This window comes from Equus przewalskii, chromosome 6, assembly GCF_037783145.1.
Source record: "Equus przewalskii isolate Varuska chromosome 6, EquPr2, whole genome shotgun sequence".
NCBI classification, from domain to species: Eukaryota; Metazoa; Chordata; class Mammalia; order Perissodactyla; family Equidae; genus Equus; species Equus przewalskii.
The window spans coordinates 34,620,452-34,647,211 of NC_091836.1; the positions used below are offsets into that span (position 1 = coordinate 34,620,452).

Below are 26,760 nucleotides of genomic sequence, written 5' to 3' on the forward strand. Positions count from 1 at the left end.
TTACTTTCAACATTTCTGTGGCATTTCTGGTCATTTGTCAATAGTATTGCAGAGAACTACCTCCAGGTTGCAGTGGGGGTGATTTGAAGAAAACCTCAGTATTTCATCAGTTTGTAACTGATCAGTGATTACCTTACTTAAGATTAGTTGTTGAAGTTTTAAAAATTAGCTTAGGTTATTTAAGTGACCACAAGCTTGCTGCCAGAAATTTGTATTTGTACCAACTAAGCTGGCCTTAGCTAGTTTAGAAGCGTGAGGGAGGTTGAGTACATGAAGGCAAGTGATTTTATCTGGCACTGTGCCTGGCTACAGAAAATGCTTAAAGTTTAAGCATCTGAAAATGAATCTGCCAAGTTTTATTAGTGTAATTGCGAGGCGAGGCCTGTACAAAGGCTAGATTAGGCATGTCTACAATAGAAATTTGGTAGCAATCACAATGAGATATGTACACAAAAGCAGTTGTAAACCTCTCTTGCCTTTCTACTGGGGTGTGGGCACTGAGGGCAGTGATTAGGAAACTGGGATCAAAGGGTGAGTAGGCTCTGTTTTTGCCAAGTTCGGAATGGCACTTTGAGGCAGACTAATGGTAACTGAAAATAAGGAAGATCATATCACTAAAGATGAAGATGAGAGCTTGAGTTTTAGTCATGCAGCCAGTAGGATCTAAGGAATCATGTTCACAAAAGTTCTTTTCAGGGATAGACATCATAGCTAGGACAGGTGCACGTGATTCAAAACACTGCCCTTTTAGCCTATCTAGAGCTGAGTTGTTCATTATAGCAACTCTTGAAGAATTAGAAAGTGGATGCTTCAGACCTGAGGTTAAGTCGGCTGGAAACTTTTAAATAGATTCGTGTGCTGACTTATTAATTGCTCTGTACTTAGTAAGTGCCAAGAGTAAGAGGAATGGCGACAAGCTGGAACAAACCCAGAAGAAGGCAACTAATGGTTAGAGGTTTGTGAACCACCTTAAAAGGATAACATCTGTGGGCATAAAAGGGCAACTGTAGTTGTCTACTGTCTGTTCATTTTCCATCCACTTCTGTTAATCTGACTATAAAAGTAGTACATTCAGCTTCTAAATTTGTGTTAACCTCTATCAAGATTGCTCTGGTAAAGGTTATCAGTTGATCAGTAGTATGATGGAGTAGACATTTATTTTAGCATTTGTCTCCCCTCTCCCCTCCCCCATTAACATTCTTATGCTATATGACCCACAGAAGTTAAAAGGCAGCTGCCTTCAGGTCATTGTAACTTAGGCCTTTTTAACAACGAGAGCCATCCATCAGTGAAATATTTTGGATGAACCTAAAGTGAGTCCATAGAACCAGTCAAGGATCAAGTGGGGGAAAGAGATGACTTGAACATGTAACAAGCATTTGCATACCTTCTCTGTTAGGCACTGTGCAAGCCACTGGAGAATCCAGGGGGAACCAGAAAGGTATTACTTCCCTTTTGGACGTAACGGTAAAGTGAAGTGAAGGGGACTGACTGGTGATCAGCAAATTTTTAAAAATTACGTGTTTAAATAGCTACTATTTTCCACAGGTCTCAAAGCTGGAGAAAATGTTGGAATGAAGAGAATCTGTGAGTAAGGGAGAGATTAGGCCAGACATTCAGCCTCCTATTCTTGTACTCCTGATTTCAAGTTTAAATGTTCTGTAGTGCTTTTAGACCTATGGGAAAAATAGTGACCATTGGATCATTTAGATAAGTAGTTCTTAACCAGGGATCAGCATCAGAATCATTGCAGAAGCTTTCCCCAAATGCACATAACATACCACCTAGCCCTGGAGGAAAGTCTAGAAACAAAAGGTAATTTTAAAAATTATACTAACTACTTTCATAGAAATTTGGGAAGCTATCGCATCCATAAAGAACAGATTGTTGTGAAAAAGCAACAGAATAGGAAAGTACTTTGAAATTAAAGCAGTTATGGGAATAAAATGGGCTTATAAAAGTGACACTGAGGAGGGTAAATTCGAGAACTGCAAGATAAAATTGAGGAAATTTCCCAGAACACAGAGCAAAAAGATCAGGACATGGAAAAAGTTAACAATCATGGAGGTATCCAAGAATCAGGAGATCCAACGTTTGTCTAATTGCAACTTTAGAAAATGAGAACAGAAACATGGAGACAAGAATAAAATCAAGAAAATTTCCTGGACTGTTGATGAAAATTGGAGATTTCAGATAGAAAGGGCCTGCAAAGCATAAAACAGGAAAAATGACAAAAGAAAATAATATAAATGGGATCTTTAAGGAAAAATAATTTATCAGGGAGAAAAACAGATTACCTACAAAGGACATGACTCACAGCGTTAGACTTCTCAAGAACAACTCCCAATAGTAGAAGATAAAGTTGTAATACTTTGAAAGTGTGCTTTTATGTGTATGGGATGGATGGGTCCTAATTTTGTTCCTATAATTTGAAACCTAGCTATGCTATTAATGAAGGACCAAATAAAGGCACTGTTTGCTTTCCATTCAGCTTTTCTGAAAAAGTTACTTGAAAAATCGATCAAAATGAAAAATCCAACAAACAGAAAGATGACATTAAAACACCCAACCAAACAACACGAAACAGAGGAATCAGGAAGTGTTTTGAGAAGAAATCCTGGTTACATAGCTCTGCAGCACACTTGGAAAGGTGGGTTCTGGGGAGAATAGCTTTAAGAAGAAAATAGACACTTACTTTGGGGTGCTCCAGATGAGGTGAAGGCATGTGTTTCTTTTGATCAATGATGGAAGTAGACATTTCAGGAAAGACACAAGCTCCACAGAAATGGCCTGATTCCTACGAAGTAAGCTAAAAAGAGCATTCTTTTACGCAATCGATGGAACAGTAAAAAGCTTTTCTGAAACAAGTCAAAACTTTTGGTCCAACAAATCAGGAGGGAGAAGGATTAGCTGATATGCTGAATTCATGTATGCTCTCTGGGTTTATAATACTATAATAATTTTTCCCATGACTTTGCTATTGTGACTTGGGTTTTACTTACAGACAAGCCTTTCCGTATCAACTGGTATTAAAGAATCATCCTAGAAATAGGCTTAGATTTTAAACTTTGTTCTGTAGTATATTTTGACTTCTGAAAAAGCTGACAATTTTATCACCTGGAAACTTAAACATTCCCTTTAAGAAACATGTTCGATAATTTTTTACAAAATGAGAACCCTCAACATCTTAATGTTCTTGAAACAGTACCTTTTTTTTTAACTTTAAAGGAATCTTTCTAATTTTAATTCCTTTTAAGAAAAAAAATCTTGTTTTGAAGAAGCATTTACCTGAAGTTCTGTAATTCTTTCAGGTTCCTTCAGTTTTCTTCTGTTAATAAAATTACATGGAACACATAAAAACAAAACAAAAAAAAGCAAATCTATTGAATTATAGCGTCCTGGGGTGAGCCCGGTCACGTGAATTTTGAAAAATTCCCGTGATTTTGAAGCACTGATTTAAATGGGCTTTCAATAAGTTCAGTCGGCTGCATTCATAGTACAGTAAATAGGAAGATAAGTGAGTGGTACTGGCACTGAATTTGAACGGTTGCAGGATGCTCCCCTCTATTTGGTGTAGCCTCAGCTCACTGCAGCGTGAGGGAGGGAGCGCCTGAGCGCGTGGGTGTACACGGGCGTGTCTGAGAGGTGCTGGAATTCGCTGCTGAAACTTCACTCTCTTCCCTGCCCTCAGCAACATTTTTGTTTGTTTTTGGTGAGGAGAGAGGGCAAAAAGGGAGTTGGGGCTGGCTCTCTGGCAGAAACCTGTCCCCAGCGTGGGAGAACGGCCTCTGCGGCGGCGGGGATTCTTCACGAAGTCAGGGGCTTGAGAACGGAATCTCAGAAATCGGTCAGGGCTCTCTAGTCCACGGCAGTCCGCCTGAGCAGTCACAAAAACACTGTTGAGCGAACTGTCAGACAAACCCTGTCCAAGATGTTAACGGTCTGGACCAGAAAGCATTTGAATTTGCACTCACAACACGTAGAAAATTCGTCCCTCCTCCCTTTTAACCTTACATTTAGGTAATGGTCAATTTCTGCCTTAAAAAAAAAATCATAAGCGGAGATGACAGATCTCAAGTCCCCGCTTTTTGGGATTTGTAGTTTCGGCTTATTCCTCCGCGTGGTTTCCGCTTCTGGTCACGTGACTGGGACAAACCGGCAACACCTTCCCCAGCGAAGCCTTCGCGGTCCGCAGACCGACACGTCACTCCTCCGCCGTCAACCAAACTGCTCCTAGCACGTTCTTTCCGCGCTCTTGCGCTCACGAGCGGGCCTATCACAGCTCGGCGGGAGCACGAAGTCCCGCCTCCAGGCTGCTAAGTGATATCTGTATCGCCCAGTTAAGAAGTGGGAGCGCGGCTTTGTCCACGCCTCAGGATCTGACAGACAGTCCCGCAATCCTATCGCTCTCTAGATGTGTCGTCTCGGTCCTGAGCCAGCCAATGGGGAGCGGTCCGGGAGGCGGACCCGGCCGTTGCCAAGGTTGGGTGCGCCACTGAGCGGATGGCAGAGGGAGCCGAGCGGATTCGTGAGGAACGCTGGCCAGGTAAGAAGGCCTTAGGATATAACTTGAGCATTAGCGGCAGGTGCAGTCCAGGGCGTTGGTGGGGCTGAACGAAGTGCAGGAGGTGGGGCTGTAAAGGCCGCGGGGGAGGGAAGTTGGGGTGGGAAGCAGGGTCTGGGGCCTTGCAGAGGAGGGGGCATGAGGTGGGTGTGGGGTCGTCCTGAAATGGGAGGAGGTGAAGGTCTAGGGTGGGGCGTGCGCTTAGGCCAGCGAGGCGTGGGGAAGAGTGGATCCTGGGTCTAGTCCTATGGGGAGAAGGCGCGTAGGATGCTAATGTGGGGGGTTGTCCCGCGGTGGGTGGTGTCAGAGGTGTTGAGTTGTGTGAAGGTGGGAGGCTGAGGGAGCTGGGACGCCCAGGGGTGAGCAGAAGTGGCGGGTGGAGGGGGGGAAAGGAGTGTGAGACGGCGTGAGAAAGCGTGCAGGCAAACGGCGGTGGGCAAGTTGCCGTCTTAGAGATTAGAACTGGGGTGGGACAAGGATGCCACAGCTTGCAGGCACAGTTGAGGAGGAGAACACGTGCTAAGTGTTTTAAGAAAAGTGTCTTTGCCCTTAGATGCTTTAGCAGTGAGTGAAAACGACCACCAGAAAGTACGTTATGAGAACTCCCTTAAGGCCCTGCCTCAAATTACTAGCTCCTTTAGTCAGTTTTCAGGTAGAGGGTCAAGTATTCGCATTTCCTCTGCTTAGTTTTCTAGTTGTGTGACTCATGTCAACTCAGTGGTGTTAAGTTCTTCTATTTCAGGCATTCCAGAAAACTAGTATAAACCTGAAGGATCTGGCTGATTATTGACTTCCTGGAGTTAGGTGTTTATTTTTGATTGCGAGATAAGGTTTTCCTTCGGGATTATAATTAAAAACTCACGGAAAACTGCTCCTCTGGGACAGTTAATTACAGAAAAGATGCTTGACTTCTCACTGTTGGAGCTTGGAATGTGTGATTCTTCATGCCTTCCACCTACTCCAGTGTTTTTTTTCCCCTTTTCTCTAGTAATATTGGGAAAAAGATCAGGAAGGGCGCTGGTTCCTTTTTTTTCCTCTGCAGTCTTAAACAGTGTTGCATATCCTTTATTATTACATTCATTATCACTAAGCCTTTGACCAGCTTATGGTTTAAGAAGGCAGTGCTATCTTAAACAGAAATAAGCTAACCTCCTATGGTAAATTAGTGCTAATTTACCAGTGATCACCATTCCGAGTGGTCTACAAATTACTTCCCTCAACATTTTATTTGGATCTAGTCTTTTTTCCCCCCTGAGCTTTTCTTGCTTCAGTAGAAAGAATTTATTTTCTTTTCCCTCCAGATTGTCATCTGGTTCCATGAACTGTCTTTGGGATTAGTGGCTTAAAACAGCAGTGTCAATTACAGAGATGCCTTGAGACAGCTGATTGGAAGTGGGTATAGATCTGAGGCATAGTTCCAGTGTGATCCATGGGCTTGAAAGCGCAGTAATCTGTGTATGTATATCTCTGCCTCTGAGCGCATGGCTATACCTGCATTAGTGATGTCATGCTCTTTAGTTGACCCTGCAACCCCACTGGGATTTGCAACAAAAAGAAGCTTGTAGCCTGTCAGTTGAAGCTGAAATTTAGGGCTGTAAATTGTACTGATTCAGTCATGACTTCTATTTCTCTGCTTTCTGTTTTCCCTTGTGTACTCAGTATTTATCCCCTGCCTTCTTTCGTACATTCCTGCCTTGTTTTAAATACTCTCTGTCTCCATTGATTTTTTTCTCTATTTCTGATCTTTCCTATGTTCTTTGCATCTCTTCCTCCAACCTCCTTTTTTTCTATTCCTGTGTTTCTTTATTCCTGTTGTACTACACTATTGGCAGTTATGCTTATGTACTTGTTAATTGTGAGGGAGTGAGAAACAGAATTTTGGTGATAGAGTCTAATCACCCCTTGTTAGTCTTGACACATAGACCTGACTTGTGCCTACTCCTTTGCCGGCTGATCGTAATTCAGGCAAGGCTTGGGTATTAGTATTAGCCCTGACCCTCTGTAGTGTGCTCACTAGCCCCTGTCTCTTATATAGTTCTCTACCATGTAAAATATGAAAGTGAATTAGGTAAATGGAAGGTGTTTGATGTCATGTAGTCTTGACTTTTCCATTTTAGCTATTCGAGTGTCATCTGTTGCCACCCACCGATGTCAAGATGACTAAGCTGGGGTTTTTGCGGCTGTCCTATGAAAAGCAGGACACACTTCTGAAGCTTCTCATTCTGTCAATGGCTGCTGTGTTATGTGAGTGTGCTTGTGGACCTCTTTGGAGATGGAAAGGAGAAAAATCTTGAGAAAAATCAAGAATGGCTTTTTTAAATGCCTTATTCTTTTTACTGTCCTCCATCACTATAAGTTTATGAAGGCAAATTAAAAGAAACACGGATTATAAAAGTCAGGGCTAGTGATCATCTGGGAAAGAAGGGGAGGCGTGCTTTGCTAATTCTGTTTTCTCATAGAGCTGAAAGAGTTACTGAGGACCCTTGGATACTGAATTTTGTGAAAGATGATTGTCTTCAGTTTAGTTGCCTACATTAGTATTTCTGAAAATCTCTTCAGAACTTACTGCTTTTTAGATTTTCTAGCTCTTCATGAGTCAGAAGTATAGCTTTGATTGCTTTACCTCCTAGTTTGCTCCAGAGTTAAGGTTAGTTGTGGGGAGGGAAGGTCAACATATATAAAAGATGACCATGTAGATTGAGTGCAGTATTAGTAGGTGAATGCACTACTTAGGGGCCTTGATAACAAGTAGTTAAATATGTCCTCCCTAAGTGGAAAATGTAGGTGTCATTGTCAGGGGAAAGTGAACTTCTTTTGTTTCTTCTACATGGGAGTGATGGATAAATACTTTATTCAGGGATCATTTTATATTTCCTGTGACTTCTGTGCTGGATAATGCTATAATACTACTGTCTACTATTTTTCATGGCACATCACCATTAAAATATTAATTCTCTGGTATTTGCAGCATTCTCCACTCGTCTCTTTGCTGTCTTGAGATTTGAAAGTGTCATCCATGAGTTTGATCCGTGAGTACTTTTGCTTGGTCTGGTATTTCCTTTGGGAAGCATTGAGGTTCATGGGTTTCAAATTCAAATTCCAATCAGCTCTCAGTGATGGAGATGCTATATATTCTATACGTTTAGGAAAAAAAAACCCTTAAGTTTTCCAGAGGAGATAATTGTCTCCTTTTGAAACATTTCTGTTGGAATTAACCAAGTGAGTGTCTCAGACTCACAGAAAATATGAGAGGTATTGCTGGTGTGCCTACCTGTCGTTTAAGATCTGGCTAGGTGTGGTGTGTTTGAGGCTCAGTAGAAAATCACAAGCCATGAACTTGAGATCTGTGACATTTTTTTTTTGTTTTATTAACTATTTATATGGTAGAAATTGGGCCTATCATTTAAGTCCTAAGGCATTGAGGAAATTTTAAACCTGTGAGTTTGATTAGGGGTTTTGATTATTAGATAAAAAAGATATAAGTGAAAGACATTTACTGAGCATTCATTTTGATCCAAGCACTGTTTTACAGATTATCTGTAAATCCTTACAACAATCCTATGAGATGGAGGTACTATTATCTCCTTTTTACAGGTGAGGAGACTGAGGCTATTCAAGGTTACACATTTAGTAAGTGCAAGAGCCAAGATTTGAATCTAGGTTAGTCTGTCTCCAGACACTGAAGTTATTGTGTTATATTGCCTAAAGTTAAGGCTTAATTAAAAATTTTGAGAGCCAGAATCTAAGTTCTTGAAGTGTCATTGCTGTGTTGAAAGTAGCATATTTGGCTTACAGAGCATTGATTAAAAAGTTTAATACTTGCATGTGTTTGCAAATTTGTCATTTTGTTTTGTGTAGATATTGGAAAGCACTTTGGAGGCATACAAATATTTTCTTGGGAGCCTCCCAAATCAATTTATATTTTTTCTCATGAATGAGGAAACTCATGTCCTTTTGTTTCTTGATCATCAGTCTGTTAGGGCTTTTTCTCAGACCCTCTAGGTGGGCAAACATTGAGGTAAGATGGTCAGGGAAAGCAAGAGTATCTGCTCTGTAGTCACAGAGTTGGAAGGGACTGTAAAAATCATGTGATTTGATACTTTTGCAGAGCAGGAAACTGAGGCCCGGGGTGTTACCCCCACGCCAGACCTATTTCCACTAACTTACACTTCCTCTATCTAACTTTGCCTCTCCAACTCTTAAGTAAAGGACACAATTCTGGCACATGTTGACTGACTGCTACCCTAGTCCCTTTTGTTTCTCTGACAGTTACCAAAATAACATTCATCAGCAACGGACAGGGATAGAGATTTCTGCCATCTGCTACTTGTACTTACTTCAGCTGCTAAAATTTGACTGACCAAGGAGAAAATAGGGTTAGAGGGGTGGGCAGAAAAGATTGTTAGTCATGATTATCTCTAGTAATTGAACAGTTCCTTTTGTTTGTTTATGTATATTTTTTGCCCTTCTTTTTTAAAATTTCTTTTTAAAGGAGAAACTTAAGGAGTTACATAGCTTGGACCTAAAGAACTGTGTCTTTCCATGCGTAACTCTTAAGAATTTCATATCAAATATTTTTAATGTAATCTATATTTTTATGCTACTATGTAAACGTCAGAACTATTTTAAATAACAACATGGGTAGACCTTGTTACAAGTTTAAACACTCATTAAGTTTGTGTTATGTAGTGGATTAAGAACTTTTCATTCCGCATATGGTGTTATAGCAGCATCTTTAGAGATGGTCATCCCCTGAAATTATCTATGTGTTTTTGTGTGTGGTATGGATATGTTCTTTTATATGTTCCTCTCACTTGAAAAGAGCCAAATTTATTGGTGCCCACATCTCAGCTGTTCTGTCTTTTGGCTTCTTGAATTCTCTTACTGGTGCTAATGACTACTATATGCCAGCCTGGTGAAGTACCCTGCTTGAGTGCTTTATTGTAATTTTAGCCTCCAGTTGCATTTCCTTACCAGAGAAGCAATGCTTTAGTTGAGGCAGTCGTGGAGCTAGAAATGAGGAGACTTATGATAATGTGAAATGATTTTCATGCTTGCATAATTTTTGGTACCAAACTGACTCTTATTAGAGTAATGATAAGTTCCTCAATGGTGTAACCTGAGGAGCAAAATTCACTGCAAATTTTTGCAATTATTTGAGTATGAAGAGGAGGAGACACAGGTCTTTCTTTCTTGCTATAGGTACTTCAATTATCGGACTACCCGGTTCCTGGCTGAGGAGGGATTTTATAAATTCCATAACTGGTTTGATGACCGGGCCTGGTACCCTTTGGGGCGAATCATTGGAGGAACCATTTACCCAGGTGTGGCAAACAGGACTTTTTCTTTTTTAAAAAACAGAAATAAAGTATTTGTATATTATGGAAAACTTTCTTCTATTTCCAGTATCTTCGTTTTGTGACACTTGGGATTTCCATCTAATTACAGATTCCTAAAAGTAGATCTTTTATAGACAGGAGAACACGAATGGGGGAGTAGGGATGGGTGGTTTTTATAAATTCTGGACTTTTGATTGAATCCTTAGGAGAGAAATTTATAGGCCTACTGGAGTTGATGTGTTAGTATTTCTGGTGGTTTGTCGAGGCTTCTGTTGTCACTTCATTGATACTTGAATTTCCTTCTCTTTCCCTTAAGTTCTTTGTATTACTAGAATAACCTAATAAAGTTTCTTCTTCCTGTTACAGGCTTAATGATTACCTCTGCTGCAATCTACCATGTACTCCATTTTTTCCACATTACCATCGACATTCGGAATGTCTGTGTGTTCCTGGCCCCTCTCTTCTCTTCCTTCACCACCATCGTCACGTACCACCTTACCAAAGAGCTCAAGGTGAAGGATTTGGGGTGACAAGAGTCTTGGGAATGAATATTGTTGAACCTCTCTAGTAGATGCTAAAGGGTGGGGGACTGAGAGCCTTAGAAGGGCAGGAAGCCAGAGGCTAAAGACAGCTTTTGCTGGGTTGAATCATTGAGTTCACTCCTGCCCCTCCCTAGAATATGTGGTTTCTTACCATTAGCAACTGTTCATCCTTATAAGAGAACATTGGAAGGTCAAATGTAAATTGCTATGTAAGGGCAGACATTTAAAATGCAAAATGTAAGGTTTAGATTTTGAAGTCCTTACACTAAGGGAGAGGAAAAATACAGTAAGTGTTCCAAAGTGGTTCTTCCTTCTGGAGATGGACACTCAGCAATTATCGGTTAATTTTTTTGAACATTTATTTAAAAATTCTTAAACCACTTGGCTTTTGTAGTAGACTCTATAATACTGAGTCTCTTTTTCTAGGTTTCTGCTTTGCCTGCCCTGGCTTCTTGGATGCTGTTGTTAGTCTGTGGCTTTGGTGTCAGGGAGATACCTGAGAAGTGATAAACTAGTAGGAGGGCTTGGGAAACTTGAGTTTAGTTTGGAATCTTTTTCATCCTTCTCTTTGCTGCCTTTGATCCAAATTTGACTTTTATCAACAGACAAGTCCTTATACTGTTTTGGAGTGTGGGTTATATTTTGTTGTTCCTCTTTGCAGAGCTCACAGATTGCCTGGTGATGTTGCAACTTTATTATCTAAGCTCCTGGCATCTTTAGTGCAGAATAGATTATCACCTATCTTTGTTGGCTTTTTAGCTCAAATAATAATTATCTTCCTTTGGTTGTCCTTACATAGCTTTTAGAGGTGTTTCCGCGGTGTGCAGACATTATTAGAGATAGGGACTCATAAGCCTAGGCATACTCCAGCCAGATCGCCTATTCTGGGGCAGTGTCTGATGTCTAACAGCTTACCTGATTTGTCTGTCTTTAGCATATGTGTACTCAGTTTCAGATTTGGTACCATCATGGGGAATTGGTTGTGAAGTTTTTAGCTTTCTTGTGCTGTGAACATGTCTAGCACTGCATCTGTCTTGAAAAATGTTGGACTGTTCTCTGGCTCCATTATAAACAGCATGGACTACTGGATCTTCTCTCTCACAGATGTATTGGTGTTAACTTCCTACTCTTCTTTTCTTACAGGATGCAGGGGCTGGACTTCTTGCTGCTGCCATGATTGCTGTTGTTCCTGGGTATATCTCCCGATCTGTGGCTGGCTCCTATGATAATGAAGGTAAGACATAAAATGCTGAAGAGGATCTGTTCACCTCATTATCCAGTAGAACTTCAAGAAGTGCTGTAGAATCTGGGTTCAAATCTTTTGTTTAGCAATAGCAAAAATGGTGTCTGAGTGAGAAGGTTAGAAATGGACAAGAAGGGACCTCAGATGAGTTAATATTCTCTCTGTCATCCCCCCTAGAGAGGTAGCTGGTAATTTTCCTTATGTAAGGCCTTTGACTCATTGCTGGATTCGTAAAAGTAGAGTTAGTTTTTAGTGTTGAATGGTGCTGGTTTTTTTTTTTTTCCCTGCTTTTTCTCCCCAGTTCCCTTAGTACATACTTGTATATTTTGGTTGTGGGTCCTTCTAGTTGTGGCATGTGGGACGCCACCTCAGCGTGGCCTGTCGAGTGGTGCCATGTCCACACCCAGGATCCAAACCAGCGAAACCCTTGGCTGCCGAAGCTGAGTGGGTGAATTTAACCACTCGGCCACGGGGCTGGCCCCGGTGCTGTTGTTTTAACATTGTAATTATTTGCTTTATTTTCCTAGATAAGAAGAATAGATGTTCTTAAAATTATAGTAATTTTTATTGACTTATTTTCTGTTCAGTCTATATTTATTGAATGTTATTGGGAAAACACAGTGGTAGATACTATAAAGATAGATAATAAGATTATTTTGGCTCAGAATTAGAATTACAGAGATAGATAATGAATAAAATTATTTTGGCCCATAATCTATTAAGATAAATACGGACCTATAAAAATAACTAATAAAGACAGATAGTATTATATGCCATGAGAGAAATGTGAACAGAGTACTTTGGGAATGTAGTGAAAGGAGAGATTAATTCAGATTTGGGGATCAGGGCAGGCTTTTTGGAAGTTGAACTGGGCCCTGACGTTGAGACTTTGTTAGGTGAATATTAAGGGAGAGGGGCAGTCAGGGCATGAGGATCAGCTTGTGGTAAGATGTAGAGACAAGAAGGTGCAGGATAGTACAGGATATCTTTAGGACCACACTGGCAGGGAATTTACTGCCTGGAAAGAATAGTAATAATAGTGGCCAACACTTACTGTGCGCTTGCTGTGTGCTAGCTACTGTTCTGAGTGCTTTACATGCAATAATTAAATTTGTCTTCACAACACTTTTATGAAGTAGATACTCTACGGACTCCTTTTTACAGAAAACTGAGACAAAGAGAGGTAAAATAATTACACTATTAATGAGTAGTAGATCTGAGATATGAATCTAGGAAGTCTGTTTCAGAACTGTTTTCTTAAGTATTATGCCAGCGCGGCCTTTCATTGAATTTTTGTTGTGTTCTTTCTGTAGGGATTGCCATCTTTTGCATGCTACTCACCTACTACATGTGGATCAAAGCAGTAAAGACTGGTTCCATCTATTGGGCAGCCAAGTGTGCCCTTGCTTATTTCTATATGGTAACTATTTATTCCTTTCTTCCACGAGTCACTCTGTGTCTAAATACCCCTTGGGATCAACTGATACAAGTTGGAAGTACCTCTTGGGGTTTGAGATCATGTACTGGAGGCTAGAAGTCTTGTTTGTCTCTTGTATCCATACAAAGCCCAAACCAAGGCAGGCCTGGATATCCATTGTATAATAGCAAGATAGAGATAATGTTTTTAATTTTGAAAGTTTTCCAGATACTCTATTTCCTATGGGTACATATTGGTTGGCCAGCTCTCTTTTCTGATACATTCTCTTAAAATTTTTCCTTTTCTAATATATTTTTTTCTGGTTGATCTCATGTATACACTTAGATGTCTCCCCTTAACTTAATTTTCTTCCTCACGTTTCCCATGTATCCCTAAATCCTCCATCTGACCTTACAATAGATTGCATCTGGATTACCCTGAGGGTTGGGTCCCTCTGGTTTTGTGATTGTGATGGCAGAAGCCGTTGGGGACAGGGGATTGTTACAGTAATAGGTGTAAATTTGATTTTCCTATTTAGAGAAATCAGTTATTTAAACTCTCTAAGCTACTTGGCATAAATAAAGTTGATAGTTACTGTAAAGAGATGTTCTTTAAAAAGGTTGCAGGTGATATCCTAAGGTGTAACTGTGGTGGTCTGAGGAGGAGTGCTCAAAAGAACTGTTCTTTTTTATCCCGGCACAGGTCTCTTCATGGGGAGGTTACGTGTTCTTGATCAACTTGATCCCTCTCCATGTTCTAGTGCTGATGCTCACAGGACGTTTCTCTCACCGCATCTATGTGGCCTACTGTACTGTTTACTGCCTGGGCACCATTCTTTCCATGCAGATCTCCTTTGTGGGTTTCCAGGTGAGCGCTAGACTGGCTGGAGTTTTTAGCTTCTTCCACTTTTTTCTAAGCAGCTCCAACTAGGTTGATTTATCTTGAATTCTGATGAGGAGAGTGAGACTTATTCACAGGTCTAACCTTGGACTGCTTGTGTTAACTGAAGTAACAGAATTGTTGGTCGTTAAAGTCTGCTTCCAGGAGTGTTAATATTTGCCCCTATGAAGTTTGAATTTAATGACTCTTAATTTGCCTTAGGTTTGTGGGAGGAAGAGGGATATTTTGGTTGAGCGGGGTCGATGTGAGTGATCAAAGTTATCCAGCCCTCTTTAATGCTAATGACCCCATTTAATAGTAATGACTCCTGAACTTAAGGGGCCTAAGTGAAAGTCTTTTAGGAAGCGAAGCACAAATTTTTTAATCACATTACCCCATAGTGTTAAAAGACAACTATTAAATCAGAGAGTAATGTAGCGTGTTTGACTTCACATGTAAAATTCTTAGGAAAGTGGAACCCTTGAGGTCAACAAGTACTTCTTTACTGATCACCTACTGTGTGCAATTCACTAATCTATGGGAAGTGTAAAAAGTAAAAATCTGGTCCTGGTTCTTGAGGAAGTTACAGTCTTGCTAGGGGGAAAGAGGTGTATGCTATACTACATGTCTGTGGTCTCTGGTATAGTGGTTCTGGAAATGTAGTTCCTGGCCCAGCAGTATCAGCAGCATCTGGGAACTTGTGAGAAATGCAAATTCTGGGGCCCACCATAGATCTACCGAATCAGAAGCTCTGGGGATGGGTCTCAGCAATCTGTGTCTTAACACTCCCTGTTCTACCCCGACCATGATTATGATGCCCTCTAGAGTTTGAGAACCACTGATCTAAGCAAAGAATTTATTTATTTATTTTGGTGAGGAAGTTTGGCCCTGAGCTAACATCTCTTGCCAGTCTTTCTCTTTTTGTTTCAGGAAGATTGTCTCTGAGCTAACACGTGTGCCAATCTTCCTCTATTTTTGGTACATGAGACACTGCCACAGCATGGCTTGTGAGCAGTGTGTTGGTTTGTGCCTGGGATCTGAACGTGCGAACCCTGGGCTGCTGAAGCGGGGCATGTGAACTTAACCATTATGCCACCCGGCCGGCACTAAGCAAAGAATTTTTAAGTACTGGAAGAGATATAAGGTGTATGGAATGCAGAATGGAACGATGGATTTCAATTTGGTGGATTAGGAGGAAGTGGTATTTGCATTGGGCCTTGAATGATGAGAATTTCAGTGAATGATGAAAATGAATTTTGAAAAGCTCACTGAATTCAATGAATTTTGGGAAAATGAGAAAATATAAAATTCAGGCTAAAGAAATATCCTGAGCCAAGGCCAGAGATGTGATAACGATAGAGTATGGTATTCTTTGGGAGACTCCAAATACTTTTTGGAAAATATGGCAGGTGAATTAGACCCCTCCTAGATTGTCCCTAATTCCTTGGTGGCCTCAGAACTCATTCAGATCTAGGCTGGACCCATTCTGTTCCTAACGTGATTCTTCTACATATGCTTTCACCTACAGCCTGTCCTTTCATCAGAGCACATGGCAGCCTTTGGGGTCTTTGGTCTCTGCCAGATCCATGCCTTTGTGGATTATCTGCGCAGCAAGTTGAATCCACAGCAATTTGAAGTTCTTTTCCGAAGTGTCATCTCCCTGGTAGGCTTTGTCCTTCTCACCGTGGGAGCTCTCCTCATGCTGACAGGTAAGAAAGGCTCACAGCTTTTAGTATTAAATGTAAATGAGTATGGACATAGGATAAACTCCAAAAATGCAGATTATTTCCTGTCCACAGATTTATTTTTTTCTTCCTGTTTCTTTTTTTCATTCCAAGCATGTAAACTCCTACTTCTTCACATTCAGTCCACTTGTCAGCCCAGTGTTTGAATTTAGCATAGCAAAGAATATCTCGTTAGAGCAGCTCTTAATCTCAGAAGAATCACACTTGGTGAAAGGACTGTATCTTACCTTGATAATGTTTCTCCTCTGTTTTTTTTCTTTTCTTTACTATTGGTAGGGTGGGAGAAATTCTAACATTGCATGTTGTACCCTGCAACATGGCCTCATCTAATACCACATGCACTAAACCATTGCTGTTTTGTTTGATTGGCATGCCACATTTTCCTCCTCCTTCATTTTTTTTTTTTGAGGCAGATTAGCCCTGAGCTAACATCTGCTGCCACTCCTCCTCTTTTTGCTGAGGAATACTGGCCCTGAGCTAACATCTGTGCCCATCTTCCTCTACTTTATATGTGGGACGCCTGCCACAGCATGGCTTGCCAGGTGGTGCCGTGTCCACCCCTGGAATCCCAACTGGCGAACCCTGGGCCGCCAAAGTGGAACGTGCGAAGTTAACCGCTGCGCCATTGGGCTGGCCTCTTCCTCCTCCTTCATTTTCCTCATTTCCGCTTCTCAGAGGCTGATTTGATTTTGCCCAAGGCTCTGTGTGTTGTCTAATTCAGAGCAGCACTGGAAGACATAGTTGACTTAGTTTATAGAATTGTCCTTGGTTTAGTCAGATTTGGCCTAAAACCTTCCCGGGAGCATTGTTGCCTCCCTTCGCTCTGAGTTCATGTACAGGCTGACTTTATTCTGCTGGCTGTGCTGACAAAAGTACTCTCAAGTCCGAAAGAAAGGAAGGGGTGAAATTCTCAAAGTATTGGTGTCCTTTAAACAAAAACCTAGTCCTCTGTCTCAGGTAATCTTATTAAAATGAGAAGTGATTAGTTAGAATCAGGTGTTATTTTGTTTCAGGAGTGATTGTGAAATATTTGTTGCCTCTTTGCTGCCAGGAAAAATATCTCCCTGGACGGGGCGTTTCTACTCACTGCTGGATCCTTCTTATGCTAAGAACAACATCCCCATCATTGCTTCTGTGTCTGAGCATCAACCTACGACCTGGTCCTCATACTATTTTGACCTGCAGCTTCTCGTCTTCATGTTTCCAGGTCTGTCTGCCTTGTGTTCTTAAGTATCCTTCTCTGTAAGAATCACCATTTGATTCAGAATAAGTAAACTACTCTCATCTTTGTGTTTTTGTTTTTTGCCTGTTTAGTCTCTGCAGTACAGAGGATGGCTAGCACATTTTTCTAATATTTGAAGTAGAGTAGAAGTCAGAAGGTGAACAGTTGTAGATAACTGTCAAATTCAGAGCCTCACAGTTTTCTGTTAATTTATATTATAAGTTAAAATTCAACCCTAATTTGTATTCAGGATTAAAAAAAAATTTTTTTTGAAGTATTTAGTGTACTTCTCCCCAAGATCCCTGATCCCTGCCTCCTCCCCATTTATCTTCTTGGCAGTTTTTGAAGTTTGAGAATAGGCATGGTTGATTGTAAAGTCTCTTCATCTAACTTATCCTTCTGGCGGATCCACATATGTTTTGGAATTTACCAGTGGTGGGAGGTTTTCTTTTTTTTTTAATAAGATAACTTTTACATTTTTTCCTTAGTATGAAAGTAAGTTGTCTATTGTAAAAAATATAGACAAGAAAAAAAAGGTAAAAATTTCAAGAGTTCTCACCACACATCTGTTGCTGTTGTTAACATTTTGATCTATATTCATCCCATTATTTATTGAATAAAAATGAGATGATATGGTTTTTTTCCCCCTGATTTTTTTCGTTTCATAAAGAATCGTGAAAATTTCTATTTAGTTTTATTTTAGAGAAATAATATTTAAGATGTGTCTATTAGTTTTTTAAAGTACGGAGATGTATAAAGAAGGCAATGGTCCATGATCTCCTGCAGCAATATTTTCATTGATGTATTATAGACTATTTTATAAATATACTATAATTAACTCCCTCTTTAATGTTGGACATTTAAGTGGTTTCTGATGTTTTGCTATTTTAAAGAGTGCTGTAGTAAACATCTTTGCACATATCTATGATTGTTTTTTCAGCTGCTGCTTTTTACTTTTACTTTTGTAGTTGGTCTCTATTACTGCTTTAGCAACCTGTCTGATGCCCGGATTTTCATCATCATGTATGGTGTGACCAGCATGTACTTTTCAGCTGTAATGGTGAGGAATGTCCTCAGTCCTAGCAAACCTTTTCATTCCTAACTCTGACGTGCTTTTTTCCCCCTGTATGGCTGGATTCAGAAAGTACTGATGATTGTACAGATGCTTCCCTCTGAGCATTTGAGTGGCTTGAGTTGTAAAGCTGCTTACTATTGTTGCTCTTTCCCAGGAATGTATGAGGCACTCATATATTCTGATTGTGGGGCCAACTTTCTCCAGTTCATAACCTTGTGTTAGGGAGAGGCACTTGTACACTTGTTAGAGAAAGTGACTCTGGGCAGGTTCCTTCCACTCTATTTCTGGGTGTCTTTAAAAGGGAGATGATATTTTTTTCTTAAAGGCCTGGGAGGATTGCTGAGTACTAGGTTGTGAAAAGGAAGGAGAGGTTTTATGCATTTTAGTAAGACAGTGTTTCTCATCCTTTTTTCACCCCAAACCACAGTTAAGAAATACATTTTAGAGCCAGCCCTGATGGCCTGGTAGTTCAAGTTCGGTGCTGTCTCCACTTCGGTGGCTCAGATTCACTTCCAAGTCATGGAACCACACCACCTGTCTGTCAGTTGACATGCTGTAGTAGCGGCTCACATAGAAGAACTAGAAGGACTTACAACTGGGATATACAACCATGCACTGGGGCTTTGTGGAGGGAAAAAAAGAGGAAGATTGGCAAGAGATGTTGGCTCACGGTGAATCTTCCCTGCAAAAAAAAAGAAATACATTTTATATCATATTATTACTCAGGACTCACATATATACATATATGTATATAACTTAAAAACAAAGTTTAAGAATATGTATTTTTTTTTTTTTAAAGATTTTGTTTTTGCTTTTTCTCCCCAAAGCCCCCTGGTACGTAGTTGTATATATTTTAGTTGCAGGTCCTTCTAGTTGTGGCACTTGGGACGCCACCTCAACGTGGCCTGACAAGCGGTGCCATGTCCACGCCCAGGATCCAAACCGGCGAAACAATGGGCCACCGCAGTGGAGCACATGAACTTAACTGCTTGTCCATGGGGCTGGCCCCAAGAATATGTGTTTTTACTGCTACAGACATATCAAGTGTTTTCTCTGCTTTTTTCTTGTGTTTTATTGAAAAGTCATGTTTGTTGAAAACCCCTAAGTTGATGTGATCTGCTAATAGGTTGAAATCTGTAATTTGCAGAACACTGATTTGACTATGATCTTGCTTCCTGTCTCTTCTAGGTGCGTTTAATGCTAGTGTTGGCACCTGTTATGTGCATTCTTTCTGGCATTGGAGTTTCCCAGGTGCTGTCCACTTACATGAAGAATCTGGACATCAGTCGTCCAGACAAGAAGAGCAAGAAGCAGCAGGATTCTACCTACCCTATTAAGAATGAGGTGAGAATTAAGTAACACTAGGAACAGGCTTGGGAAACTATGTGTAAGTGTGTGTGTGTGCATATATGTATATATTGTTTTTGAGAGAGAGAGTAAAGTAGAGCGCTGTCCTAAGTGGTCAGAATTAACTTAATGTAGCCCCTGACTTATTTTGATTCATCTCATCTATATTGTTAACTGTGTATAAGAAACTGTTCTGTGTTGTGTAATTCTAATTTGGTTTACAACATAATTCTTCTTCCTTGTTTAGGTGGCAAGTGGGATGATATTGGTCATGGCTTTCTTTCTCATCACCTATACCTTTCATTCAACCTGGGTGACCAGTGAGGCCTACTCTTCTCCCTCCATTGTGCTGTCTGCCCGTGGTGGGGATGGCAGTAGGATCATTTTTGATGACTTTCGAGAAGCATACTATTGGCTTCGTCACAATACGCCAGAGGTGAAGATTTGGGAGAAGTGGGGTTGTGGGGTAGGGGGGTGAGGGAGACATTTGATGTTATAGTGAATCATGTAGCTTTTAGATGGGTGGAAGGCTTGGAGAAGTTGGAACTGTAGAACTCTGTGTTAAATGAGCCTTAAAGGTCAACCTTTGTTCAATGTAGGATTTCTTCTATAGACACCTTTACTAGTAATTATCTACACTCACTTCTACCAGATGCCTTCCTACTCCTTCTCTTGCATTTGATTTTTGGAGGCAGTGAGAAGCTTGTTATTTCCATTTTCTGTTCTTTCAGGATGCGAAGGTCATGTCGTGGTGGGATTATGGCTACCAGATTACAGCTATGGCGAATCGGACGATTTTAGTGGATAACAACACTTGGAATAATACCCATATTTCTCGAGTAGGGCAGGTAAGGTGACAGGATCATTTTAGCATTTGGCACACAGAGTGTAGTTGGAAGTATTTCTCCATGAGGGATCGTATGACCTGAAACTTTGCTCTGAGAAAATGTGCATGTATTTTTCTAGGCAATGGCATCCACAGAAGAAAAAGCCTATGAGATCATGAGGGAGCTTGATGTTAGCTATGTGCTGGTCATTTTTGGAGGCCTTACTGGGTATTCCTCTGATGGTAATGTACTTGATTCTGTTTCTAGCTACAGGGAATATTTTCTTAGGTGGGGGGAAGTTCCCAAGTATTTGCAACTTGAGGTTTGGTTATTTTGACTGTTTTGTGTGTCTGTGGCAACAAGCTGGAAGTAAATGTAAATAATTCTCATGTAGGTATGGCATGCTGTAATTGTCTAAAGACCTAGGAGTAGTTCCACAACCAGTAAATAAACGAAGAACATAAGGCTTCTGAAAATGAACTTAAGATTAGCATTTCTTAGTGGGTTTAAGCCCTAGAATCATCTCTCAGCTTAAAATGTTTTATATATATGTTATATATATGGTATAGATTGCCATGTTCCCATTATTAGTAAAACCATATTTTTAGAAAAATAATCCAAGTACAGTTCTCTGCCTTAAAAAAACTTTTAAAAAATGAAAGTAATACCTGTTTATACTTTAAAGTGTTAAACACGTCTGAAGGTTTATAATAAAAATTAGTAGTCCTCTGCACCTAAAGCTAAATCCCCTTATAACATGAGTTCCCAGAGGCAATCATTCCTTCAATTGTTTCTTCTAGTACTTATGTTTGTATTTCTAAATAATATGTATATTCTGCTATTCGTTGATTATCATTTTAGATACACTGTATCAACTCCTTATAATAGATAAGGCATTTAGTTCTTTGTATCACTGCCTCCCCCCTTTCCTCTTGCATCTTCTCAGTAGAGTTAATTTTTAAATTTTAAATTTTGGTTAAATCCAGATAAAGTGTTTTCAGAATCACGACTATGTAAATATTCACTGCTGAGTCAACCTGTGCACCATGGTTACATTCTTATCTAGAATAACTTTTGTTTTCCTGTAGTTAATAATTGCCTCATATTTCTATCTTAATTTTCTTTGAACGTATGGCTGCTTCTTAAAGATGTTCAAATTTCAAATTATCTCTGGCTTCTGATACAGACAGACTTAACATATCCACCTGGATAGCACATATAAAGTAAAAGTATAACGTATTAAGACTGTTTTCCATGTGTGTCTTGTACAAGCAGAGGAAGAATAATGATAGCAAGGATGTGTCCGCAGACTTGAACTTTCACAAACAATTGCACCAGCACTATTTGGTTGTGTGTAATTGTTTATAGGTTTTCTCTTTCTAATAATAATAATATATCTAGATTCTACAGGAAAGTATTTGTGTATGTATGTATGTTTGCTCTATATATGTTTTCATATATATGAATGCACACATATATTTGCTGGAAAAGGATAGTTCGCTGGAATGTTAGCACTAACCACTGTTAAGTTACTACTTTCAACCTTGTATTGCCTGCTAAGGTAAATAGAAGTATATATATATATATATATTTTTTTTTTTTTTTAAAGATTTCATTTTTCCTTTTTCTCCCGAAGCCGTCTGGTACATAGTTGTGTATTTTTTTCAGTTGGGTGTTCTTCTAGTTGTGGCATGTGGGATGCCGCCTCAGCATGGCCTGATGAGCAGTGCCATGTCCACACCCAGGATTCAAACTGGCGAAACCCTGGGCCGCTGAAGCAGAGCATGCGAACTCAACCACTCAGCCACGGGGCTGGCCCCATGGAAGTATATGTTTAATGCTGGCATAAAAATGAATGTCATTATTTGTAACATATAATTTTTTTGTGAAGTTAAGGAAATTAGCATGTGGAACACTTGACAAAGAACTTAGCGTGGGAGAAATAGTGCTAAGGTCAGGAAGCCTAGACTATAGAGATTTTTAAAGTTAACGTTCTGCTAAAGTTTAACATTTTTAAAAAATGCAGATATTGTAAGTGTATAGTTTGGTGAATTTTCACAAAGGGAACATATCTGTGTAACCAGCACCCAGATCAAGAAACAATGTTACTGGTGTCCTAGAATTCCTCCTCATATCTCTTAAGTATCTACCCACATCTCTCAAGGGTGACCTGTATCTTAGATTCCAATGCCATTTCTTTGTTTTTTAAATAGATTTATTGAAGCATAATTGACATACTGTATAATGCACATATTTAAAATCTGTAATTTGATGAGTTTTGACATATATATATACACATACCTGGGAGGTTTTGTATACTTTTGAACTTTATAAATGGAGTAGTACAGTATGTACTCTGTTTCTGGCTCTTTTGATCAGTATTACGTTTGCAAGGTTTATTCATGTTGCAAGTGGTTATAATTTCTTAATTCTTGTTCTTGTATAGTATTCCGTTGTGTGAATATAGCACAATGTGTGCATTTTAATGTTGATGGATATTTGTGCTGTGTTTGCTTTGGGGCTATCATGAATAACGCTGTTATGAACATTCTTGTGCATGTTTTCTGGCGAACATATATACCCAAGAGTGGAAATGCTAGTTTAGAGGGGATGCATGTTGTTCAGCTTTAATAGGTACTGGCAAAGAGATTCCCAAAGAGGTGGTACCAATTTACGTTCCTACCAGCAGTGTCTGAAATTCTCAGTGGCTTTACATCCTTGCTTATGCTTGATATTACAAATCTTTTTCATTTGTGCATGTATATAGTGGTAATACAGACGTTTTAATGAAGACAGAGAAGCTGCTCCTTCATAATAAATTGGTCATGTAGGACTATAAAAATGTGAAAATCAGTGATTTTAGTTACGTCAAATGGATGCTTAATTTGTGAGAATAATAGTTTTGATTTACATAAGGTTTACATACAGACAGACATAAGTTTACATAAAGAAATAACATAAGTTTACATAAAGAAAGACTCATTCGGAAAGAAAGCCTTAACAGAGAAAAGCTTTCTTTGGACATTATGCTATGAATTGTTGAAAGAAGGATGATTTGACAGTTACTCTGATCTATGTGTGGAAGCTAGACTTTTTTATTTTTTAATTTAATTTATTTTTTTGAGGAAGATTAGCTCTGAGCTAATTGCTGCCAATCCTCCTCTTTTTGCTGAGGAAGACTGGCCCTGAGCTAACATCTGTGCCCATCTTCGTCTACTTTATATATGGAACGCCTACCACAGCATGGCTTGTCATGTGGTGCCATGTCCGCATCTGGGATCCGAACCAGCGAACCCCAGGCCACTGAAGCGGAACGTGTGCACTTAACTGCTGCACCACTGGGCTAGCCCCTAGACTTTTTTTAAAAAAAAGATAAGATTGCTATTAAAAAACAGTTGAAACACTTATCTAAATTTATGAAAGCATGCATGTGAAAATCATGAAAGAAGACAGTATATACGATTTATTTTCTCATGTTGAATTTATTTCTCAAGCTCAAATTATTAGTTAGGCTTTATTAGAATTCTGAAAAATATGAAAGGTATTGTACAATGAAAAGGAGTGAACCCGAAGCCTAGAGATTATTATTATTATTGTTATTTAATCATGGTAACTTTCCAGCTGATGCCTTCTGTCAATGCTTTTTAACATTTTAAAATAGCTTCTCTCTCTCTCTTTCAAAAATACCCACAGACACATACACAAATATGTGCCAAAAACCAGTCATTGGTATTGCCTCAATTGCTGATCTCAACTCCCCCTACCCCAACTCATCTTCAGTCATCATTCTTGTTTTTACTGGATCTATTAAGAAAAATACCGCATCTTACCGAGTTGCATATGTTAAATATGTACAGCTTTTTGTATGTTGATTATATTTCAATACAGTGGGTTTTTAAAAAACATCCTCATGACTTGGGCTCTGAAGACAATTCCAAATGAGAAATTCCAAAATATTTTGAGCATTTTTATGCTAAGTGGTACAGATTCCCAAAATAACACTTTCTAAAGGGATTAACAGGCGTTAGGGTATAAAAAGTCTATGGTGTTTTTAAAAAGTTTCATTACTTCATGGTCACATCTCATGTTTCTTAAATGTTCTTAATTTAAACTTGGGCTATTAGTGTCATGAATAAGATTTTGCCCTTTTGCAAGTTATGTTTATTACATGTTACTCATTTTCTATTAAATGCTTACACAGATCTAAAATAAAATATTTAGATCTGATTGTAGTCTAGATTCTCTTATGTCAGAGCTTGATACAATACTTCCCTTCCTTAAATTTACCTTTTTTTGTAGACAACAGTATTGTTCAGCAATGGGCTGCCCTTCATGCAATTCCTGTTACTTTTCACTCTTCCATTCTTTTTTCTTTTTGAAATTTTTAATAGAAAACAAACGAGAGATTTAAAATGTTTTCTCAGATATTACATTATATGGAAATTTTAAGATAAGGTGCGTATCATTGACTGCTGATCCAGTAGGCCAGGGGTCTGTTTATTAGATGACAGCCATGCCCATTCATTTGTGTATTATCTTTTTTCTCCCAGTTTTATTGAGATATAATTGATATATAACATTGTATAAATTTAAAGTGTACAACATAATGATTTAATATATGTATATAATGCGAAATGATTATCATGTTAACATCTATCACCTCACATAGTTACAAATTATTTTTTATTGTGATGAGAACGTTTAAGATCTCTCAGCAACTTTCACATATACATTACAGTATTGTTAACTCTAGTCACCATGTTGTACATTAGATCCCCTGAACTTATTTATCTTATAACTTTTGACCACCTTCACTCAATTCCCCCAGCCTCTGGCAGCTGCAAATCTGATCTCTATTTCTATGAGTTTGCTTTTTTTAGACTCCACATAGAAGATCATACAGTATTCATCTTTTCTCTGACTTACTTAACTTAGCATAATGCCCTCAAGGTCCATCCATGTTGTTGGAAATGGTGAGATTTCAATCTTTCTTATGGCTTAGTAGTATGCCATTGCACAAGTATATAGATACATGTCACAATGGCAGAATTTCCTTCTTTATGGCTGAATAGTGTTCATATATATGTATATGTGTGTGTCACATTTTCTTTATCCATTTATCTGTTGATGGACATTTAGGTTGTTTAAATATCTTGGCTCTTATAAATAATGCAGTGAACATGGGGGTGCAGATATCTCTTCGGGATAGTGATTTCATTTCCTTTAGATATATATCCAGAAGAGGAATTGCTGGATCATATGGTAGTTCTATTTTTAATTTTTTGAGGAACCTCCCTACTGTTTTCCATAGTGGCTACACCAGTTTACATTGTTTCCAACAGTGCACAAAGTTTCCCTTTTCTCCACATCCTCACCAGCACTTGTTATTTCTTGTTCTTTTGATAATAGCCATTCTAATAGGTGTGAAGTGATATCTCATTGTGGTTTTGATTTGCATTTCCCTACTGATTATTGATGTTGAACACCTTTTCATGTACCTGCTGGCCATTTCAATATCTTCTTTGGAAAAAATGTCTATTCAGGTCCTTTGCCCACTTTTTAAAATTTTTTTATTTTTTTTAAGATTTTATTTTTTTTCCTTTTTCTCCCCAAAGCCCCCTGGTACATAGTTGTATATTCTTAGTTGTGGGTCCTTCTAGTTGTGGCATGTGGGATGTTGCCTCAGCATGGCTTGATGAGCGGTACCATGTTGCACCCAGGATTTGAACTGACGAAACACTGGGCCGCCTGCAGCGGAGTGCGCAAACTTAACCCCTTGGCCATGGGGCCGGCCCCTGCCCACTTTTTAATTGGATTATTTGTTTTTTGCTGTTGAGTTGTATGAGTTTTTTAATATATTTTGGATATTAACCTCTTATCTGATACGTGGTTTGCAAATATTTTCCCCCATTCTGTAGGTTGCCTTTTCATTTTGTTGATTGATTGTTTTACTGTGCACACTTCCCTTCTTAAAGCTTGTCAGGTTTTTGCTTCAGACATACCTGCTAGGAAACTATGATATCAGTCCTCTACAATTGTTGAGGTGATGCCCTGGGGTTTTGTTTTTGGTTATGTTTGTGGCCCTGTGATCTAGGCAAGTCTTTGTACCTCAGTTTTTCCATTTGTATGATAGAGGTAAGAATGCAGACACTACTTGAGATAGTATTATTTTTTATTGAATGCTTACTATGTGACAAGTGATGTATTAAATGCTTTATATGCTCTTACTCATAATATTATGGCATTCTTATTGTTATAGATACTGTGATTTTTCTGATTTGACAGATGAGGAGACTGAAGAACAGAAAGGTTAAGTAACTTACTTAAGGTCACCTGCTTGGAATTGGCAGTACTGGAGTTCAAATCTAGGCAATTTAGATCCAGAGTCTGTGTTCTTAACCACTGTGATAGCCCCTGGACCTCTTTGCAGCAGTGCAATAGAAATCTTTTTTTCTTATGCATCAATAATACTTTTTATACTAACCATCTATTTCCCTAAAGCCTGTGGAGGAGATACAGAGAGTGACATATTTTAAGAAAGGTAACCTGAGTGATGGTGG

General features: G+C 39.2%; 1 protein-coding gene and 1 long non-coding RNA gene across 6 annotated transcripts in view; one reads left to right on the forward strand and one right to left on the reverse strand.

The window, feature by feature from the left end:
* The window catches only part of LOC139083877 (uncharacterized), a 22,675-nt gene extending 18,455 nt beyond the window's left edge, over window positions 1-4,220 (reverse strand). Inside the window, exons 1-3 of the long non-coding RNA XR_011540936.1 lie at window positions 4,015-4,220; window positions 3,289-3,328; window positions 2,696-2,809 (exon numbers count right to left, since the gene is read on the reverse strand). This is a non-coding gene — a long non-coding RNA (uncharacterized lncRNA). The remainder of the gene's footprint in view (window positions 1-2,695; window positions 2,810-3,288; window positions 3,329-4,014) is intronic.
* The window catches only part of STT3A (STT3 oligosaccharyltransferase complex catalytic subunit A), a 26,928-nt gene continuing 4,374 nt past the window's right edge, over window positions 4,207-26,760 (forward strand). The window contains exons 1-16 of one of the 5 annotated variants that reach the window (XM_008529340.2): window positions 4,457-4,546; window positions 5,866-6,019; window positions 6,682-6,808; window positions 7,533-7,593; window positions 9,767-9,888; window positions 10,270-10,415; window positions 11,589-11,679; window positions 13,002-13,108; window positions 13,808-13,972; window positions 15,513-15,693; window positions 16,781-16,936; window positions 17,920-18,011; window positions 19,215-19,370; window positions 19,621-19,809; window positions 20,105-20,221; window positions 20,340-20,442. In XM_008529340.2, the coding sequence (XP_008527562.1) occupies window positions 6,721-6,808; window positions 7,533-7,593; window positions 9,767-9,888; window positions 10,270-10,415; window positions 11,589-11,679; window positions 13,002-13,108; window positions 13,808-13,972; window positions 15,513-15,693; window positions 16,781-16,936; window positions 17,920-18,011; window positions 19,215-19,370; window positions 19,621-19,809; window positions 20,105-20,221; window positions 20,340-20,442 (1,774 nt within the window). In that variant the 5' untranslated portion in view covers window positions 4,457-4,546; window positions 5,866-6,019; window positions 6,682-6,720. Of the gene's footprint in view, window positions 4,547-5,865; window positions 6,020-6,681; window positions 6,809-7,532; window positions 7,594-9,766; window positions 9,889-10,269; window positions 10,416-11,588; window positions 11,680-13,001; window positions 13,109-13,807; window positions 13,973-15,512; window positions 15,694-16,780; window positions 16,937-17,919; window positions 18,012-19,214; window positions 19,371-19,620; window positions 19,810-20,104; window positions 20,222-20,339; window positions 20,443-26,760 lie in introns of all 5 variants that reach the window. The other 4 variants (XM_008529339.2, XM_070623384.1, XM_070623383.1 and 1 more) reach the window with 4 other exon arrangements.